General features: G+C 46.6%; 1 protein-coding gene across 2 annotated transcripts in view; it reads right to left on the reverse strand.

Annotated features, from left to right (window-relative positions):
- Positions 1-21,101, reverse strand: part of ADCY5 (adenylate cyclase 5) — a gene marked incomplete at its 5' end in the record, with an annotated part of 220,279 nt that extends 199,178 nt beyond the window's left edge. For both annotated transcript variants that reach the window (XM_082314450.1, XM_082314449.1), the window contains one exon: positions 20,091-21,101. In XM_082314450.1, the coding sequence (XP_082170576.1) occupies positions 20,091-21,101 (1,011 nt within the window). The remainder of the gene's footprint in view (positions 1-20,090) is intronic.
- Between the last annotated feature and the right edge of the window lie 1,563 nt (positions 21,102-22,664).

Raw genomic sequence — 22,664 nt, forward strand, 5'->3', positions numbered from 1 at the left:
TAAGGAGTAACCTGAATCAATAACTGATTCTTCACTACGAATCAGTTTTATCTGCTGGGATCCTCTACAAGAAAGGCACTCTGCATTTTTTTTTTTTTGGCTGCCTGAGACCACCAAATTATACCACACAGGCTGCTTGTAACTAAGCACTCAGTCCAGCTTCAGTTCAGCTTCTGCTACTAGATACCTAGTGTTTTGCTAGTGCCTTACAGACCTAAAGAGAATTCCTTTCAGTCCTTCCCAACCTGTGCTGGAACCAAGCCAAAGAGGCCATATATCCCATTACAAAGTCCAGACCACACTCTGCTATTTGGAGAATGCAAATCCAGCCAAAGCCACAAACAATATGGATTGTTCCAAAATGCATTTCCAGATGGATCGCGATGAATGAAATACAGAACACCTACAAAGAGATTTCCATCTTCAAAAGGAACCAGTGCATCTGATCTCCCTGAAAACCAGGTCTGGGAACGGGAAACTATGGTAAGTGAGACTAATTCTTTCTACAACAGAAATACTTCACACTCAGATGAATGCTTTCCACCCACAGACTGTAAAGCACTTTTTCTAAAAGCAAGCACTAGTCTGGTGTCACTCAGAATAGCAGAAGTAAGGCATGTAAACCACTCGCTCAGGGTCACGCAATACAATATGGTATTGTCAGCTCTTTGACCTTGCTTTTCCAGTCCTCACCTTGCCCTATTGTGCTGGCTGGACAATGTGTTGATAGACAACAGGCTTTCTATTCCAACAGAGACCTGTAAATCACAGCTACCAGTCTGCCCACATCATGCCTGGGTTTAACTGAATCAGGAGCTGGTGGCTATTGCTAGCACAACACTGATGCAGGAAACCTCATCGTATTTGCACATTAACAGCATGAGCCTTGCAAGCATGACACAGCACACCGCTGGGAGTGCCATGCAGAAATCAGAGATTCACTTTTGCTGCTACTGGACAGCCACTCTTCTGTGGGACTAGAGCGTGGGTCTCAGTAGTTCACGTGGCTCATACAACTCTGCGTATCCCCTTGGTAGGACGTTTCCCTTGGTTTCAGTGAGATTGCTGGATGCAAAAGGATTCACAGATATAATGATGCTTCAGCACGCTCTGACAAAGCCACACATTTCAAAATGTAAATATAGCAGGGCAGGAAAAGAAAAAGGACTGTTTGACTGCCAATGAATCACCCCTGTTGAAAGTTTCCTTTGGGGCATTCTACCATCTCAGTCACTTTGCTCTGCATGCTTTTTAGCTTGGCTTTCTCCTGGCTTCATTCACCTGACATACATCTCTCTCTAGGCTGTAGGGATATACACCTCCACTTTTGTAATTCTATATGTCATTAGCTGGGCAATGGATGAATATATGGCTATATTTTAAGCTCACTTGCAAGGGCAATGATTAAGGGGACAAAAGCATGCTTTAAAATAGCATTTTTCTTTCAAGAGTTATCTTGATACAGTCAGAACAGTGCTTGTATATCACTCCTCATCTTCAGGAGAACCTTGCTAAACATTAACTAGTTGCTCCTCATATCACTTGTGGTGTGGTCTCTATAAACATGCATTCATTTCCTCATCAGTTTAACAAAGATGAGATTGATAAATTAAAATGAGTTGCTAGAGACCAGAGATTAAATTAAAGACACACGTCAGGACTTGGGCCCTCTCAAGCCCTATGATCTGGCCTGTCTGTTAATAGAGGAAGTGTTAACGGCTTGCTTCTCTTTTATTCCGATGTGGTCCAGGTCAGAGCCCGTTTGTTACATGCATTAAACCAGAAATAACCACCTCAAGAGCTGTGTTCTGGCCAGTTTCACTCATACTGAACCCACACACTCCTTCAGCCTAAGCATCTCTCTCTCTCCCTCCATCTAGCCCTTGCAGCCTCCATGCCTTCATGTTCTCTGGAAGAAGCTTCAATAGGTAAAACATAACTTCAGTAAAAGCATGTGAAGAAAGCTGTGTCAAGCCTACCCTATGCAAAGCCACAAGGCTCCAAAGTCAGCATATACTTATAATGCAAGATCCCATTCCCTCCGAGTAACACTTCTTCACTGAACTGCTGACCTGTGCTGCCGGGCAAGGCATGCAGAGGGAAAAGGGATTCTGCAGTGCTCTGCTTTGCCTGCCGAAGATTTCCTGACAAGAGTAGACACTGTAAAACATTCTGCAAAGAGAAACTGAAATGCCCCCGCTCAGCTGTTGAGCCTGACTCACTCACAGAGCCACACTAACATCCAGCATGGGTGCGGCTGAAGTGACACACCAGCTTCATGGGTCTGTCTGCTTCTAGCAATTTTGCATGTGCAGGAGGGCACCACCACCACGCTGCGGGAAGCTTGTGATCTGCAAAGTTAACTTTGCCCAATTCCACAGGCTCAGACCCTGGAAGAAGAGGTGGTGGCAGCAAAACAAAGACAGGCCACAGGAGCCTGCCAGCAGTTTGCGTTAGCTGGATACTGACCCTCAGATGATTAAGCTTGCTAGCAGTCTGCTGTGTTTACAGTTATACAGCAGATGGTTCCTTTAAAACAGAAAAAGCTCAAGAACAAAACAGGAGGTAGCCCTACCACCAAGTTGTTTGGTGAAAGTTTCCTACAATTTTTTCCCTTGTCAGTCCCAGCTGAGAGACATTTGTTACAGAGAGGTCACATGTGAAAAAGAGGACAAGCACGTGCATGCCAGGAAACTTCAATAAGTGTTATTCCCAACATAAGATCCATGGCAAGACATTCTGGGTCTCATCTTCGGTACCAGTCTGTCTTTGTTTCATCCAGCCAGCCCCTTGTTCTCTCCTCCCTCCACCCTCTTCTTTGAAGCCTCTTTCAGACAATTTTGAGCAATCATTACCTGCCCAGCCTGTTGCCATATACCCACTGCCCCCTTCCAAAGCAGCAGCAGGCCTTGGGCATACTTGGCCCATTTTGGTGCCCCTCCTCTTTGCCACAGCCAAGGCTCTGTGTTTCACCACATCCTACACCGCACACTATCAGACTGCTAATTCAGCGAGCTCATGAGATTTTGCTCAGCAGGCACCAGATAACACTGCACAATTCATTTTAATTGCAACTTCTTTGTTATGTTTTCCTTTGCTCGAGGGAGAGAAGAAAATTGAAGAGTTGGTTGATCTGGTCTATATTATAATACTGGTCATCCTTGCTTTCAAAAGAACAGAAACAAGTTTACTCTGAAAAATAACAACCCCAAGTGATGTCTCACAGCTGCCTCTCCTCAGCTCCATGCACCACCCTACTGATCTTCCTGGTTTCTCTTCCAGTCTGCTGCCCCCACCACCTCCACACAGGCCCACGAGCCTCCTCCATATCACACATGGTGCTTGCTGTCTCCTCATACACATGCTCTCCTTCACAGCCCATTTTCAGTTTGACCCTCCCCAGGGTCCCACAAACCTCTAACTCCACCATCCCATATAATATCTCACCACTTCTCAACAGTGAGCTGCCACTGCCTTCCCTTGCCATGGATGGCACAGAAGGAGTGGAGAACAGAAGAAAACAGGCAGGCAGGATTGCAGGCACCGAATTCAATCAGGAAGCTGTAGCCCAATCATTAGCATCCCTAAGTGCTTGCCCTTCACCTGCACAGCACAGACCATGCCCTTCCTCTTCAGGCCAACACACGAAGTATTTTCAATAGTAACCTCTTCCCTTTTGCTGTCCCAGCACTCAAATTCAAAGTTGTATTCCCACTGAAAATGTTTCTGTGCTTTAACAAAACCCAACAGACACCTAGCCTCTGAGTCTACTGTATTTTCTTTCATTTCTAGAAGTCTGCTGTTCAGAGTTTAGACAAAGGTGCTGCGAGAATCCTTTCTGCTCTACCACACCAATTTCCACTGCTGATCACATAAGCAATCAGCGTGCTGCGGTACGCAAGATCGGTCAGGGAGCTCATGCCTATTCAAGTGCAGCTACATCCAGAAGCTTGACTGAACAGTACAAAATATGGGAGCCCGCAAGCTTATTATTTATTCTGTAGAAGTGACTAGAGGAAAGAGGAGGCAGTCACACTGTTTAGTCAATGAAAAATGCTCTTCAGGAAGATTTTTAGATGCCTAAATTCAGAAGACCCACTTGGGAGCTTTCAGATGCCTGAGGCGTCCCATGTTGAGTACCTAGGCGCTACAGAAAAGAGCGGCTTTGGAAACCTTGTTTCACAGGTTAACCAACCGAAGACAATGCAAGAAGGTTTTACTCCTTCCTCAGACCTCTCCTCCCCTCCCTCATTACTAAGGTTGGAAAGCCAAGGACCTTAGGAAGCCATAACCATTCCCCTTGTCCTGCAAGGTAGATGGGTCAAACCGGCTGTCCCACAGGTTCACTGTGACAAGTATGGGATGCTGCACACCATACCAAAACCCACTTTCTGCCGGCACCATGTCCCCACCATGATCAAGACAGACCACTCTGTGCACGCTCATCCAGGAGGATCAGGTCACTGTCCTCATCACGCTCCTCAAACACCTCAGCGTGGAGAGGGATCCTACCGGCTCAGGGGGCTGATCAAGCAAACAAAACCTTGGGTCAGACACATGATCACTGCAGAGGGCTAGAATACAGTTTCCCAGACTCAAAGTAAGGGAACAGTCACAAACACAGCTGTGCGAAAAAAAATCTCACTGTTCCATATGCTTCTCCCTTAGGACAAGTTATTCTGGACTGAAAAAAAAAAGAAGTCAGTTTTAGGAAAAGTAGCTAAGTTCAAGCAAAGCCCAGCCACCGTTTTCTATACCACAGTTTCATAAAACCCTTTAAGGCAGATGCTAACATACAGCTGTGCATGCAACGGCCACAGAAACACTGTGAACAAGAACCAGTTCAGAGCATGGTTATGGAAAGAGGTGCTGGCGCAGCTTGCTTGGCCACCGCTGATAATGCCGTTTTGTTCTTCCATAAAGCTGTTTTGTTTAGGGCCCTCTTTGGAAATTCCATGACGACACACGTGCGAAGCGCCAACACGGATGCATGTGCTCCTCCAGGATTGTTTTCACCACGGTTAATATTCCGCCCCCCAAGACTTCTTCAACCATGGTCCGTTCCATATGTTCATTACTTCATGAGCAGGGATATACAGTCCCGTCCACACACAGTTTCTGTCTGCCTGTCCCCGCTTCTCCCAAAAGTCACCAAGCACTTCTGTGGTAGCTGCTTTTCATTAATTTTGGAACTGGCTTTGAAGGCAGCCACAACGATGGGGCTCGCACACCCTTTGTAAACTACATCCACCTCTGTAAATCACACAAGCGAGTGGTCCTGATGACACAAAATCATGGCTCGATGCACGCTTCTGTTACAGAAACATTTAGCAGCATAACAATGTAGGACCTCAGCACAAGAAAGTTAGGAAACACTTGAGTATTAATGCTAGCTGAGTAAAAACCTCCCCATTTCCTCAGCAAAACAGCACTTGGCACACATTACCTAGAAAACATCAGCTTGCTTGTTGCTCTGTGCAAACCCTACTTAAAAAGAAAGAAAAACTGGCCCACATTTAAACTGTCTCAATAATCAGTGGTGCATAAGAAAAAGGCTCCCAAAGTAACACCATTAACCCAGTGTATCATCTTCAGTGGAGGGGTTCTCCCAGGCAATTTTTCTTTTGCAGGGACTAATGCTGAACTTTTTCTTCTTGCCTACAGGAACCACTCAAAGTAAAGCTGGTTACTCCATGCTCCCGTCCAGAGCAATTCTGCTCCATGAAAAAAACCAGCTTCTGCCTCAAAAATATATTTCATAAACTACCAGCTTCCTATTAAGAGACATATTAGGAGATACTGTAAAGATACTATTTGCCAGGCATTCAAAAACCAAACCTAGATGGCTGGTCTACGGCGTAAGGTGCTTTGCTACAATAAGAAAAGCCATAGAAGGAGGCCTGCACCAAAACTTCGTGATCAAATTAACATGCCCCATCTACAGTTCCATGCCCTCCTCTTACTGTCAGTGACTTGTAAGGTCTCTTCTAGTATTTCAAACCCTCACTTTTTCAATAATCATTGAGTATTCAACTGTAAGTTTGTTTTGCCAGACCCTTCCTATCCAGTCTCATTTTAAAAATCTTTTGGAACAGTTAATATTCTGGGTAAGAATCACATCAGGTAACTCCATATATATGGAGTTTATACATACGCCATCTATACTCCAGGATATATACACTACAGAGAGTCACCGTTGGTCACAAAAACCACCAGGTATCACGGATATTTTACAGCCCCTGTCACTGTGATACCTAAATCAAAAAGATGGATAACAGGAGAATTGATCTGCAATTTCCCACCAGCACATTCCTTTCCCAGGCGATGTCACTTGCAGTGCAGCCCATCAGAAAACAGCCCGGTATTCTGCTGAAAAGAGGTCAGAAATGGAGAGTGACAAAGCACATCAGGGAGAGAGAGTGCTGGAGGTCTGCAAGGCCCAACTGCAGCACATGGGGCAAGTCATGGCCTGATTTGCTAGAAATAGGTATCGCTTCCTCTGCAGCGCTGGTAGCAGGAACAGGCAGGTGGGCCAGGCTGGGCAGCAGAAGAAAGAGGCAGAACGCCAAGGTAAGCCTGAAGCAAATTAAATATCAGAAGGCAGCAGGTTCCTTTGAGACTGCTTGGTTGCTCTGTTGGCAGAAGAGGAAAGCAAGCCATTAAAGGGGCAGAATACACCCGTGTTGACTTCATTTGCAGCACTAATTGCCATGCACGTGCGCTAATTGCCTCACATGAAGTGCAAGGCAGCGGGCACTACTTGAATCCCATGCAGTAGGTAAGGCTTCCAAAGTAATGCTTGTTGGATCATGCTCTCACCACACACTCCACTCGTACCAAAGCAAAATGGAGGGAATACGGGCAGTGTCCTTTTTTAATAAAGTTATCCATTGCAGTTTATTTACAGACCAAAGAGAAAACTTCCAACCAGACCACCAGAGACATTCAAGACATTAACAAAGGCTGGAGCTTCTTACCAAGGTAAGAGGAGGTAACAGCCACTGAAACAAACTGTTCTCTGCTGTCGCTTTGGGGTACAGGGCAATGGAGATCCACTCTGCAGCTGCAGGTACCTTATGCAACTGTCTCTCCTTTTGTCAGTAAGCAACACCATTTGATTGCTGTCAGTGAAAGCTGATGGCTGCCAAGGCTCATCCTAGCTAACTGCACAGGTAAAGTGCACCAGAAAAATAAGCACCAACAGGAGGAACACAGAGCTGCACTGCCTGGGGCCATCTCCTGCAGCTGTTCACATCATTGAGGAGGTGAAAGCAAGAAAACAGGAGAGGAAGGGTGGGCTGCAGCAGGTGGAAAGACCATGCTTGGCCATCCTCTCTCCTGTTATGTTAAGGGTTTCCTGAAAACAGGGCATTATATCCTTCCCTCCAGCAAAGTTTGAAAGCAGCATCTGTCCCTATCAGGATGTCGTCCTTAACATCCTTCAGCTGTATCTATGTTTGCTCCTAGCTCCTTGACACTGTTTTCTCATTAGATGATACCCACCCCTCTGATCTGCCAGCTCAGGTGCATATTTGCACCTCCTAGACTATTTTGGTCCAAGTAAATGGACTAAACTAACTTTGGTTGAGTTGGGCTGAAACCCGGCTGGGAGCAAAAAACTGAGTTTGACTGTCGCTTTGACAGATACTGCTGCTAAAGTACATACAACAAGAACTCTGGAAAACCAGAGCCTCTGATCCATTACTACATGGGCGAAGAGGAGGAAAATGCATCTCTCACTACTAAATTTTTTTACAGTGTTTCTTCTCATGTTTTTTTTTCCCAGGACCTACAGAGGAGTCAGGCTGGGGAGAGAGACAGGAGACACAGCAGACACATCTTCCACCAGCATCTCTCTGAAAAATGTGCACTGCAGGGTGGCTAGTACAAGACAGATGCCTTTCAGTAATGTGAGGATTGATCAGTGTAAATCAGTCACTATTGTTCTACACCAGCTGTCCCTTCATACAGAAAAGCCCCGAGGGGAGTTAAAGGCACTTTGCAAGCAGCCAGAGGGAAAAAGGTATTTTTGGTGATAGGCAGAACACATTTAGATACCAACTCATTTCTTGTGATACTAAATAAAAACCAGACAAGGCAACAAGGATTTGAACAGGGGTAAGATTCCCGTTAGATCTCGCTGGGACAGGGAATAGCAGAGGGAGAAGGATTAAGATTCAAAAGTTGTTTAACTCAGCCCAGGAAATTGCAGCCCTGCCTAAGGGCTTTGTGCAGAAGGCACCTTTCAGTTTTTTTTCCTCTTTACTGAAAGGAAATCAACACTTTCTCCCACTCTGCCCAGACCCAAACGCTAAGTTTCCACCAGCAAGCCAATGTTACTATGCCACCCATTTGAACGGAGCACAATATTTCTCCAATAACCTTCATCAGGAGGTTTGGCGGGCAGGGAGCTGTCAATATCTCTCCCCATGAAGTTTTACATGCAGTGGATATGTTCACGTTGTGGCAAGGCACTGGCTGAATAGCACACACTGTATTGCAAATGGCTTAAACAGAAGAAGAGCTGATGGAAACCAAAGGAGTTTCTCCCAGGAAAGGCACAGAAGAGCATCACCTGCCACTTCAGCATTTAACAACCTGGGATCCTAGACCTACATCTTATTACAGTATATTATCACAGTCACAGCTGCTAAGGAAATGGCAATGAAAAAGTTTACTCTCGGCCCGAAGCAAGAGGCCAGGAGCTTTGAAAGCAGATCACTTCTCTGCGAAGGATGAGTCGTGAGCAGTCGCAGCAGTCTCTAGCACAGAAACAGTCATGCCAAGGAGACACTGGTGACCAGGCTCCTGAGAAGCAGCTTTGGTAACAGGGCCAAGGGCTGGCTAAAGTGATAGATAAGCTCCTCTCTTGACTCTGTCCCTATCACAACCGGCCCCAGCCCTTGCCAAGGGGGTAAGCACATAGTACAGAGGGTCACACTCTCTCTTCTAATAATGCAATGCCCATGTGCCATTTTCTAAGTTAATAATATAAAGTACTCCTGACTTACATAAGCTACAGTCTTACCCTGGAGATATTTTACAGTAAAGATTGGCCTGTTCAGAAAAGTTCATCAAAATAAATTGAAGAAAATTATTTAAACCTGTGTGAACACTCCTCTTAACAAGCATTACTTTATTTAGTTTGCATTCCCTCTGGAAGTGAATTAAATTAACTAGGTCCATTTGCATCTAAAACAGAAGAGTAAGGTGATTTCAGCAGCGGATTACAGTCTCTATATAGTGGGCTCTATATTGTGGTTTAACTAATCCACCCGGGGTTACCTTTCCTAGACATCATTACTTGGACAAATCTTTACTGTCATGACTCCAGCCACATACTCATTATCTACGTTAGGGAAGAAGGAAAACAAAAAAATAAATGCAGTCTCCTAACTTTCTCTAATGAGAGATGAAAAGTATTTTCAGGAAATACTTCCTTAAGTATTTGTTCACAGTCATTTTGACCACAGTTGCAAAAAGCATACACTTTTCAGAGCCCCCAGAGCAGCCCTGGAGTGCTAACAAGTTAACTGAGTACACCTATCGTAACACCTGAGAAGGACTAGGCACTGAAAGGGAAGTCACCTGTGAAAGGACGCAAACTTCAAGCTTATTGCTCATACTGCAGTGCTTTCAAGAAGGCCTCATTCAGGAATGAGTCCCAGCTGTGCCAGATGCCATACAAATGCACTGTTTGTGACAAATAGAGAACTGCAGGCTTTGGGTGAGAACTACAGATAGGTGAAACAAGGAAACTACGAGCCAGTTTCATTTAAGAGCAGCCAGAGAGCTCTAGTCATGGACATCTCTTCTTTCCTATCTGCTCCTATCCAGGCCTGTGCTTGCTTGTTTGCTTAAAAAAAGCCAACAAAACAAACAAACAAGAAAGCACATCAGTACCTTTGTGACCCCAAAGAGCACATATAGAAAGGAGGGTTTTTTTCAGATGTATCTGTGATTAGTACCTTCCACAAATGGTTTATGCTGACTTGATCTTGTCTTGGTGCAGTGGGATGGCATAGTTGACCTCTAGAAGTATCCTTCAACCATATCATCTCTGGTTTTGTAGGTTTCAAAAGTTATCAGTGCATCTGTCATACCAGGGGGGTGACAGTTGCCCCAACACACCAACATGACTAAGAAGATACAAGCCTGAGCTCTATTCCCTCATTTTTCTGGCTTGTCAACAGCCTTTCAAATGTCTCAGATATGATAGTAAAACCCACATACGCACAGCAGCTATTTGGTGGTGTACCGCTAAAGAGTGCAGAATAGAAATGGAGCAAAGAAAAATGCCATATTCAACATCAATTAAGAAGGCAAGAATGCAATTACCCAGTACAAAATCTGGGCATGATGTCAGATACCCTTCACAAACTAACGTGACCATCAGTGTTCTGTTTTAAGTAGATGCCGCCACCTTGAGCAGGAAAATACCCCCAATATGTTCCATCACAGGGTGTTATAATCCTGTCTTACTAAGAGGGGAGAGGAAAAAAAGTACTGGTTCAGTTCACCTTCAGTTCAGAGATCACTGCAGATTGCTTTTTCAACTGACAAATGCTGCGCAATTCAGCATTTCAACTATTTTTTCCTCCATATCATCTGAACAGAAGAAATCATTAAGTGTAAGAGAAGAATTGTTCAGCGAGTAGTGTTAAACAAGCTCAGTAGTCCTTCCTGGCCCTAAGATCCAGAGAGTTCACCACACAATAGTGGTTCCCACACTAGTAACCTACTTCATCTTTAATGGTTTTAAAGACTGCAGTTAGCTTTTAGCATGAGTGAGACTGACATTTTAATTACAGAGTCTCCCACCACACTGCAGAGTATCCTCCTTTCCTAGTACCGCAGAGCATGTCTTCCTTTCCTCTATGAGATTGCTAGTAACCACCTGCCTGAAAAAAAAAGAAATCCCATTCAGCTGGAAACGTCTTCATTAATAATGTATCCCTTGGTCCACCCATTTGTGCAACTCTGTGCATAAATACCCACACATTAGGCAAGAGTGCATGCAAAGCTGCTGTTGGGTACCTCCCAGCAAACAGAAAGAGTTCATCACTCAGCAAGCATGTCTGAGTAGCTCTTGTCATCCGTGGACTGATCAGCAAACTACTGTTTTTAAAAATACTGATTTGAGTAGTCCCTTATCACATCACTAGCTCTAAGAATTCAGTTTTCAGAGTCTGAGGGACACAGAGATCAGTGCTTGTAGCATTTAGTCTACAGCAGGGAATAAAGGGAAGGAGCCATGGCTTTTTCTGGAGGGGAAAATACAGCCAGGGAACCGTCTGCATTAGCAATGTTTTATGACAGATTCTTGCAAGCAATGTCATAGCCTTTTCTTTTGACTATGAAGTGAGACAGAATGTCTTATACAAGCTGCAAACACATTTAAGGAATAAACAGTTTGTGTAAGTTGCTGCTTTGAGAGATCAATTTCTAATGTCTGGGGGGAAAAGAAAAAAGAAAAAACACTAACCTTTCTTCATTTATATTCCCCCTCTGTTGCATGAGCACAATCCTTTGTTTACTGTCTGCAAAGATGCACTCTGATACTAGTGGAATGCATATGTTAAATTTGTAGAGCAACTTTAATCCCCAACTCAACCTCCCAAAAGCAAAGTTGCCCAGAAAAAGGGAGGATCATAGCCAAGCACAGAGGTACCACAAAGGCCCAATTCACAGTAAAAATTTTTATAGGTGTTGCACAGATGTGTAAAACTTTTCATGAAGAGAAAAGGAAGTTTAATATTTCACCTGAAAACTCATCACAAACTACAGAAGAAGCAGTCTAGCTAGAGGAGTTAAAAACAAAATCAGGGCAGGATTAAGGATGCTTTGAAATATATTTCTCTTCTGGTATTTCTGCTACTATGAAGTAGGAGAAGCCACAAATGATGACCATACAGTGCACACTGGATTTGCCTGATGCTATTACTGCAGACAGTCTGGATAACATCTAAAACACACAAACATGATTTGTGTTCTTGATGTCTGAGGAAGAGAGTAAGGATACATCACAATTGCATTAGTGACTTATAATTATGAAGAAAAAAGTATATAAAGATATTTTATTTGCCGAACAAAGCCTGAAAGTACAAGGAAACTTTCTGTAGTGAATCCTGTAATGAAAATCCTACTCAACATCAGTGAGGCCAGCCTCCTACTACAAGCAATATTGTTGGTGATGCCAACACTGTCCATAATTCTTAAACTGTGGGGTCTCTTACCACTTGTAAATGCACCATTTTGTGGTGCAAAACTGACTGTGCCTGGCTGAAGGAGTTCACAAGCTTGTCTAACTACCAGGCTTCTGATGGGAGAAGGGCTTCCTGAATGTTCCAACGCAAGGTTGAAAGCAGAAGGCAGAGCTTTAAATTGTGTTCATTCCATTTCTCCGAGGGTCAGAACAAGACCATCTCATGCTAAATTCTACCGCAGATCTGTTCAACGATGCCATTCCTGTACCTGCCAGCAATGAAGCTGGCAAGACTTATCACCATTGTAAAACATCAAGTACAGATTTCCTTGGGAGTGGTCCAGTTGCAGGTGCTAAAAAGCATTTTGACTCTTGTCTTGGCCTGACAGCCATTTTATGTGTGATCTTATTAAGTGCTAGAAACTTCAAGCTTTCCTATGATAAGGTGAGAACATTTTGGAGTTCAGGAGACAAATATTAAAATTCTTGTCTGTTTCTCACACCCCCTCATAACTAGATTATCCTTTTTAATATCTTTGGGGTTGTGTTTTTTCATTCACATGAGATTTCCCCTTGGGTTTTTACCTAGCCTGAGGACTCCATAATAATGAATCAAATTAAATTTCTGGCAGCAGCAGGATACATCTCAGGTAAAGACAAAAAATATTTTTTTTTAAAGTATCATCAATGTCAAAACAAAAAGAAGAAAGAGCATCCCTTGGATGCAAGATATCACAAGTTCAGATCACTAGGCTAGACTTCAGAAGGAGGGAAGGAACTAACACTGAGTATATCCCACATCAAAACACAGGACTCACAGGAAATGAAAAAAGTCACATAGCAGTTATACAGGAACCCCACCCGCTTCCCAGAAGCTGTGAATCTTCACATTCCTTGCACACACTTGTCACTGTCCTATCCCTCTGGGCCATGAGAAAAAAAAACATGTAGCACATCATGAAATCATGTAGCAGCTGGAAGGCTCACGGGAGACTCTGGTGCATTCCAGCTCCGTCCGCACTACATTTTCTGGGTATATATTATCTGTGCAAGGTGCCATGTAAATCCTGCAACATAAAGCAGACGGGAAGATAAAGGTTGCCCAAGGCTAGCAAAACTTGGAGCCCTGTCCTCTACCTCCCCAAACAAAAGCGGGAATTTTCTCTGAACCGCACCCACCTGCACAGGGGGGAATAAAAAAAAAAAAAAGAAAAAAGAGGAAGACAGGAATTTTTCAAAGCACAGGTTCTCAGAAGCCACTACCAGCTACAGGGTGGACCACTTTACCACACACATGGAAGCTGCTGTCAAAATAATTTCAATTTTTACCTCTCGGTGTCTCAGCTGCTGCTGGAGATTTTTTCATTGCATCTTCTACCAGGACAGAAGGAAAGTTCTTTTAGTTTGATTAGAAAATGAGAGTAATATCCAGTACCAAAATATGAAGACAAAACCAGCTATTCCCAAAAGACTGTAACTATTCCAACTACTGCAATGGCCAAAAAGTTAGCAATTGTTCCAATTTTCTTAAAAGACTGAGAGGGAGCTATGGTGCATGACTGAAAGATTAGCTAATCAAACACAAATTGAATGCATTTGGAGAAGTCTAGTGCCCAAAGTTCACGTTCCAGCTGCGCAGAGTCCCAGTCCTCTTCCACCCCAGACCTCAGCAGCGCTGCCCAAGCAACAGCGAACTCGGAGCAAAAGGGCATTTAGGAAGCACTGAGCCGATTCAGGCTCTGAGAGGGCACAACCAGTTCCAGCGAGCCTTTAGCACTAGGATAATCAGCATTTTGTTTCCACTGCTGTTCAGGTTTATAAATCATCTGAATGCAGTTAATCACAAAAGACCATGTAAATAAGATGTCCTGCCTTGGACAGGTCTCTGACAGAGTATAGGGGTCACATCGGTGTCAAACCAAGCCATCGAGCCCAGGACACTGAAGAAAAGTCAATGACTGCTTTGTAAGATTAGGGCATGGGAAGCTATCCTTCTGCCTCACACACCTTGATGAATCCCAACATTTTGCTGAAATATCTTCACCTCTCCAGAAATAAACAGAACTAGCACACTCTGCCTTTCCAGGCATGTCATAAAAATGCCTAGAAGGACAAGCCTTTTGCTAGAATTAGTGCATCTGGCAAAGCAATGCACCTAAATCTTCCCCAGCACATTTTGTCTTCACCAAGATCCAAGCCAGCTATAAGACTGCAATTGCTACTGCAAGGCTGAGAAATGAGTTCAAATGGGTCAGTTTACTGAGACAACGAACCTATTAAGAATCCAGGAACGCGGAGAAATAAGACACACAGCACTCAAACACTATTACACTAACAGTTATTGATACCAGTGAACATTACAGTGAAATATCTAATGCAGGGTGGGGGGAAGGAGGATAAAGCAAGTGGGGGAGATTAGGAGGTGGCAGGATCATAGGGTAATTTAGGAGATAAGAAAAACAGATACGCCTTTGTAAACCTCAAGCAACACATGCGTTCCCAAGAGATACAGATAATATTCCTACTAAGGACTAATTGATATACAATACCTCAGGGATTTAATTAATTACCTCTGTTACAGAATTACACTAGGGAGGCAACTGTCAACGCAACAGTTACTGAATATTTCGAGTTGCCATTTTTTCCCTGAACAAAAGACCGCAAATCGCCAATTTTTACTAACTTCAGTCAAACTGCTGCTCAGGCAGATTCTTCAGTTGTTAACAGTGCTGGAGCACATCTTACTGTATGACAGCTCTACTGATATCAATGTTTATGCAGAACAGGGCATTAAGTGCTGTTTGAGGCACATGGTATTTGGCCCCATGTGGCCGAGTGCCTTAGAAATCACATCCTAAATGAACATTACTCAAATTTATTTTCCAGGTGGACAAAAATAAAACAGGCAGCAAACAACCATAAGAAAAGTGACACACAGATCTATCTGCATTTCAGGTAGCTCATCTTTCCTTCTTTATGAATAAAGGCCACTTGAAGACAATGAAAGTGCAATACAGTGACTTGAGTAACACACTTCTGAGAATCTGTTAGTCTCAAAATCAGTCATCACCTACTTACCTTAAGCACACTGAGGCTGAGAGAGAACATACAGTACTATTTCTCCTGCTATGTGACTAGTTCCTCGTTGAATGCCATTTAAATTGCATCTAAAAAGCATCTTTATGAGATGCTAGAAGATAGCCACAAGACTCAAGTCGATATGCTATTACAGTAAAAAGTTGGCTTTAGCCCTGCTGAAGTGACAGTTTATTTAGGGAAAGGAAAAAGACACTGCATATGTTTTCATACCAACATCTTCCTAGAAATAGTTAAACTGAAACGCTACGCTTTCGAGAGAGCCACCACGCAGCTGCAGATCAATCATGTACCATTAACATGGACAGATAGGGAGAAAGGCCAACACATACACAGTTCTCAGCAGTGAAGGATGAGGAGTACTAATGTAATGTTGTTATGATGGAGGCATATGGAAAGGGGCTGAGCAAGAAGGAGCTCAACATCAGGAGCCTTGAATCAGAGTGCCATAAACAAGAGCCATGTGCTGCGGCAGCTGTTCAGAACTGTGCTATCAGAGATCCTTTGCAGAAGGTTTGCAGTAGTATTTGGCAAGGCAAGAGATCAGAGCATTTCAGTTTCTCTTTCGATGAGGTTACTGACACAAGAAAAAAAAAAAAAGTATTTATCTTTCCCAGCCTTCTGTTTTCGTGGTACCTTAACAGTCAGCTACTCGCACTGAGTTAATAAACTACAAAGGCTTAACTGTATCCTTGAACAAGGAACCTCAGAAAGTTACAACAAAACAGGTTTGGATGGGAAAACAGGAGTAAATTTAACCTCAGTCCATGGGTTTGTTTGATGTTTATATATGGCATTCTGATCCCTTACCCCGGTCCCCCACCTGCTCCCACACACAATCCCCATCCCTCTTTAAGTCTGATTCAGAGCCCCATAAACTCTGTTGTGAAACTCCCTGTCCCTTAGCCCCTAGTCTTACAAAAATGCCAGTGCTTACTCAAGACTATCTATCTGCACTGAGGGCAGCTGGTCTACTCACATGACTTCAGTTAAGCATCTGCAACCCGTGCGCTGCAAGTTCTTCCCATGCGCCTGTACAAGTTTGTGGGTCAGCTACATAGTTTGTTTCTACCGGAACACAGAATAAATCTCAGGATCATGTTTGTTGTGAATGCAAGACAGTTTATTGATAAATAGTATATTTCTTTCTCAGTCAAGTATTAGGTAATCTCATTCACACGCGAAGTACTTCTTATATGAATCCTGGAGTTGAATGTGTTTTCAGAGCCCGAAAGCGTATCAAAACCAACACATGGAAGAGGCTGGCCTAAAAAGAGATGCACTATATATACAAAGAGAAGACGACACAGACTTGTGTGCATTGAAACGCACTTGTAATCCAAACTGTCCCAGCATAACACAAGGACACAAACTTGAAGACAAATGCAGTCATCCTCTCCCCAATAAATCCAAAAGCAGTCTCTCTAGAATTAATTTTTCATAGGCACACAAGAAAAACCTTTAAGCCATCAAGATTTGTAGTTGGCAGAGTCTCATACATTTAATGTGCCCTGCTTCCAGCAGCAGTCTTTGGATGCGAGTAAATTCTCAAACACACGATTTCTTTTTCTCCCCTCTCTCAGCATTGGATAGCTTTTGAATATAATGCAATAATTTGTATTAATTAGCATTTTTTTGTTCCAATCAAACATGAATTCAAGAAGCCAAGATCATTGCCCCTACCCGATCAGGCTCACAGAGGTACCAAGTATATCTGCTGCTTTTGCTAGGGGTGCTCAGGGCGCTCTTGAAAGACAGACCCCAGACTCCTCCAGGTAGCAAACAGAAGTCAGAGCCTACTTTTGAAGTCCAGTGAAAAGCAGCTCAGTTAAGGCTGAACAATCACAACTACCTCTACTCCTGTCACCTTACCGATTCAGAAGCAGCAGACTGCCTTAGCCCTTTCATGAAACCTGACTAGCATAGCCTCGGACCAGAGAGTTTGGTGACAGAAGCCCAGTAGTGCTAGAAGAAGGTAATTCAGACAATAAAATCATGCATCCTCAGCAAGGGAATTCAACAAATTGCCTTTCTCCCGAAAGGGACCTACAACCAAGAATTTCACTCTCTTGAGAAAGAGGAGCAGCGAGGTTTTTAACAGGCTCCTGAGCCTCACAAAAGTGCTCAGGAGTCTACACAAGAGTCACTCAGCGCTGAATGTTAGTGGATCATAACAAGAATGTATGATTTTTCCTGGCTTGGAAACAACTGGGAGAAGATTAAAAGAAAAAAGCCCACACAAAGAAGAACTCATTTAAGTATTATAGTTGAAAATGCCATGAAAAAGAGAGGAAAGGGGATACACATCCTAACCAGTCTTTCTTCTGTGACTGCCGTGGATAAAGAACCATCTGGTCACGTAGTCACAAATGCATTCACATCCACTCCTGCTCCACAAAACCCAGGCTGATGTGACTGCCAGCGTGAAGTCACTAAAAACAACTTAACCCCCTATTCTTGATTTAGCTGGTCTTTGTCTGCCTTTGCCCCTGTTAGTTTGAGGGGGGAAAATAGGGCTTGCGTGCATCAGTGGGGCAGAGCTGAACACAACACATTTCCATGGCAATGAGATACAGTCCCAGCAAGGAAGGCCTGTTAATAGCTGTGAGGCGACGTGCTCGGCAGAAACAGATTTTTCTATCAGACAGCCAGAGATAGCAGCTCATGTTCATACGCAAACGTGCAAGGAATCCGATTCTTGGCCTTGTACAACCCCACTGAATTCAGCCAGAGCTACGCCAACATAGACGACAGCAAGATAGAGACCGGCATTTGGTGTTAGTAGGAAAAATAAATATGCAATATGGAGAGACACTCTGCCTTTAAAAACAAAGTAAGAGTACTCCTAGGACATTCCTCATTAACTGAACATTTATTGCCAAACTGCAGGAAAACCCAGAGCTAGTATGAAAGGGAAAGCAACTGTGGAATGCACAGATTTGTGCGTACTGTACCATCACCTACTGCCCCTGCTTTTACCTTCAACAAGTGCACATTTATACACAAGCTCAACCTCTTATAAATAACCCTGCTGCATTTAGAAAGTGAGGGAGCCATCGTTATCCCAGGTTCTCCACTGAGGGAGTCAATCATTTGGCCTTTGTGATTTAGGCTCCTTTCCATTAAAATACAGTTACCAACACTTTCCTACATAACAATATTTTATGCACTCGTTAGTATCCTCCAAACTCAACTTTGCTCGTAATAGATGCTAAGTCTTCTGGCCATAATCATGATGAGCTTTGCCTTCATATGTAAGAATACAGTTTCCAAATACAGTGAATTCAATAGGACAAGTCTCAGTTTATGAAGTTAAGAGCACGCACAAGGCTTTGCAGGACCAGAGCCCCAGCAAGGAAGAGCTGAGGCCATTAGCAAACTTTTCCAAGTCAAGCAGAAAAACAGCAACTGTCCCGCTTACAGCGTATGCTCTGCTGGAAATGTACAAAAAGCCATTTATATCAAGCATAACAAAAATATGCCATGTACAGTTTATAAAAATATCTGTAACAAACTAAGAACAAAGCCAGAAACTGTCCAAACAGGCTTAACGGGGGGGGGGGGCGAGAATAGAGGAAGCAAAGAAAGAGTAATTTCATGGGCTATTTTGTAGAGCAGAGCAGCAACAGCCCCATCCTACTGAAGCTTTATTTAAGCCCTACAACTTTTCCTGACACTGCAATAGGTGGAACTCAAAACAACTTAGAAGGAAGACTCGAGGCAGCCACTGCAAGCGCAAAGCTTTATTTTTTTTTTTATGTGATAGGGCTGTAAAGCTACCAAACACCTGATTTTAATAAACAATTCCCAGTTACATACAAGCATCAGGGATGACTCTGCGACAGGCTCATCCTTGTTCAGAGTCCTGCTCATCAGAGGGGTGGTGATTACCACATAGCTACGACATTTTAAATCAATGGTTTCCCAACTGGAAAGGTGTTTGGTAAGCTTAAAGCACATGAGCCCCAAGGCTGCTTGCTTCACTTGAAAAGAAGAGTGACACCTTGTATTGCCATTGTTTATACAGATATGGTAATTAAAAATTGCACTGTAATGCATTCAATAATAGTCTTATTGTTCCCGTGAATTGAGCTGCTCCAGTTAAACATGATATCACAGCTAAATAATAATCTGCATTTATAGTTTTTTTTTAAACTTTTACTTCTGTCTGTATATGAACTCCGGGCTTCTTCACCATAGATATTTCCAGCACATCTCGGAGCAAACACCCTCCTGCTAAACCAAAAGCTTATTCCACATTCCTGTGGAGCATGCTCTCCGATGCCTAAGCAAGCACTGCGCTGACACCGAACCCAGACTCGAGAGTGACACACGAGGATAACCTCTAGCCGATAAAAATGGCAAGACTTTCCACACATTTCTCAGTAACACGGCAGCACACATGGATACCATTCCACAGGTGTGCTTAGCACAGAGCTGTTTACATTAAATACAAGTGAAGGGCATTAGCAGGGCTGGCTGACAGCACCAGAGCAGCGGTCACGGGAAACCAGTAAGGCACATTTCTTAAACATTTAGAGCCTTAATGAAAAGCAGCAACGAGGAAACACCACAGCTATAAAAGAAGCAAGATTACAGGCTAGCCACCACATTGTAAAACATCCCATCTTGTGGCAGGTAACTTAGGGGTTCGACAGAAAGCCCTGTCAGCCTTCCAGCGTCAGGCAGGCCTGTGGAAGGCAGACAGCCCCACTTTCCTCGCCCTTCAAGGCAGCGGGCAGGTGGGGGCTGCCGAGCACACACCCGAACCGGCTCGGGGCTCGCCTACCTGCTTCAGGAGGAACTTATCCTCCGCGTTGATCTTGAGGGAGACAGCCAGGTGGATGGCAGAGAGCACCACCCCGCTGATGACCGCGGCCCTCATCCGCACCGGCAGCAGTGTGTAGATGCTGTAGATAAAGAAGACGGTCCACCAGATGCCCTCCGAGGCGCTCCTGGGCCACACTAGCAGAACCCCTACCACTTGCACTGCCAGGATCACCAGGATGACAGAGTAGCATGCCAACCACATATGGTCCTGGTGGAAGTCGTTGCGGTTGCACACTATGCACAGCACCACCATCAGCAGGATGGCCAGAGAGAGCACCACGACGTAGGATACCTCATAGTGGCCGTGCGCGGCATGGAAGATCAGCATGACCATACAGACCAGCACCAGCACGGCCATGAGCATGGTGAGGCTGCTCTGGTTGAGTCGGAAGAAGTAGCGCTGATAGAGGCGCTCCAGTTTCTCCGACTGGAACTTCTTGGACCTGAAGATTTGCAGCAGGCTGCTGCAACAGCTGCCCATGGAGAAGGCTGCCTCGGAGTCCCCCTCGTCCCCGTCCTCCTCCTCCAGCTCCTCAATCTTGGCCTTGATGCGTTTCTCCTCCAGCCCCAGCTCCACAGACCGGGGCCGTACCTCCCCCTGCTCCCCCAGCTGCCGGGGGCTGGCATTGTTGGGGGCAGCGGGGGAATCACCGCCGGGCGGGTGGCGGGACCGGTGACGTCGGCTGTCGTCACCATGCTCCTGCCAGGCAGATTTGGACCTGAAGCTCATCATCCTGCAGCCGCTCTCCCCACGGCTCCTGCTCGCCTGGGGCTCGTAGTCTTCCTCGCTCCTCCACCTGCTCGACATGCGGGAGGCCTTCTTGCCCGAGGACCTGTTGGGAGGCGGCGGGTAGGAGTAGCCATTGGCCCGGGCCTCCGCTTCGCCCCAGGCCGAGCGGTGCTGGTCGGTGCCTGCCCAGGGCGCGGGGCCGCCGAAGCCCGGGGGGCTGACGCTGTTGGACCGGGACATGCCCTGAGGGAAGGGGCAGCGGGCGAGGGGACAACCGCCGGGCAGGCGCGGGGGGCTCGCCGCCAGAGGGGAGGAGCAGCTGGGAGAAAACCCCAAAAGACAGCAGGGGGAAGGGAAAAAAAAGAAAAAAAAAAAAATAGGCAAAACCCGCAAACGCCCCCGAAGTCTCCGGAGCCGGGGTCTCCCCGGCGGGGCCCTCAGGGCAGCGCGGCGGTGGCGGGCGCCATCGCCGGCCCCGGTGCTTCGACACCCACGAGCGAGCTCGGCACCGCCGGGGCCGGGACGCCCCCGCCTCACGGCAGCTCGCCCTCAGCCGAGCCGCGGCGGCGGCCGCAGGGGCTCCGGGCGCCGCGGGGGAGCCGCATCGCAGCGCGCCGCGCCGGCCCGGCACCCGCCGCTCGGGGCCGGGTGCGGGGCGGGCGGGCGGCGGCACCGGCCGCCCCGCGGGGAGGCGGGCGGCTTCGCCGCGGGCCGGTCGGCGGGGAGGGCACGGAGGCTCAGGCTCGTAGGGCCGCGGCAGCCGGCGGGAGCATCCCCTGCCGGGGGGGCCCTGGGCGCGGCGGGGGGGCTGCCCGGGGCGGGCCGGGCTGCGGCGGCGGCGCCCCTGCCTCGCCTCGCCTCCCAGCGGCGGAGCCCCGGCGGCAAGGCAGAGCCGGCGGCAGCCGCGCTGCTCATGCACACGGCCGCCGCCGCTCCGCCTGCCGCTCCCGCTACGCCGCGGTGCCTTCGGGCGGCGGGAGCGCCTCTTCCACGGGCACCGGGGAAGGGGAGAAACGAGCAAATCTGAAGGGAAAAGGAAAAAAAAAAAAAAAAAAAAAAAAAAAGAAAAAGAGGCGGGGGCTCGGCGCTCCCTCCCCCGCGCTGTCAGAGGGACGGAGCAGCGGCAACGGCGCGCGGGGCTACGGGCGGCAGCGGCCCCGCGCGCGTCTCTGTCAGGGACGGCGGCAGCGGCCCGCCCCGGCCCCGCGCCTCTTTGTACTCCCCATTCAACCGGGCGCCGGCCGCGCCGGCCCCCGCCACCGCCCCCCGCCGGCCCCCATTGGCGCGCCCCCCGCCGCCGCTCGCCGGGATTGGGCGCCGCCGCCGCCCGGCCCGCCAATGCGCGCGGCCGAGGGGCGGGCCGCCGCCGAGCGGCCCTTAACTCCTTCGGCGCCCCGCGCGCCGCGGCGGCCGTTGGCGCCTCCCCAGGGCGCTCCCTGAGGCGTCCCCGGGGAGAGCCCCGGCTGCCGGTCCCGCCATAACGGGAGGCAAACGGGGTTATCTCCGTGTTCTGCCTCATCTGAACGTGAGCCAGCAGTGTGCCCAGGTGGCCAAGAGGGCCAATGGCATCCTGGCTTGTATCAGGAATAGTGTGGCCAGCAGGACCAGGGAGGTGATAGTGCCCCTGGACTCGGCACTAGTGAGGCCGCACCTGGAGCACTGTGTTCAGTTTTGGGCCCCTCACTCCAAGAAGGACATGGAGGTGCTGGAGCGTGGCCAGAGAAGGGCAACGAAGTTGGTGAAGGGTCTGGAGCACAAGTCTTATGAGGAGCGGCTGAGGGAGCTGGGGCTGTTTATCCTGGA

Source organism: Platalea leucorodia (genome assembly GCF_965183815.1).
Source record: "Platalea leucorodia genome assembly, chromosome: 5".
NCBI classification, from domain to species: domain Eukaryota; kingdom Metazoa; phylum Chordata; class Aves; order Pelecaniformes; family Threskiornithidae; genus Platalea; species Platalea leucorodia.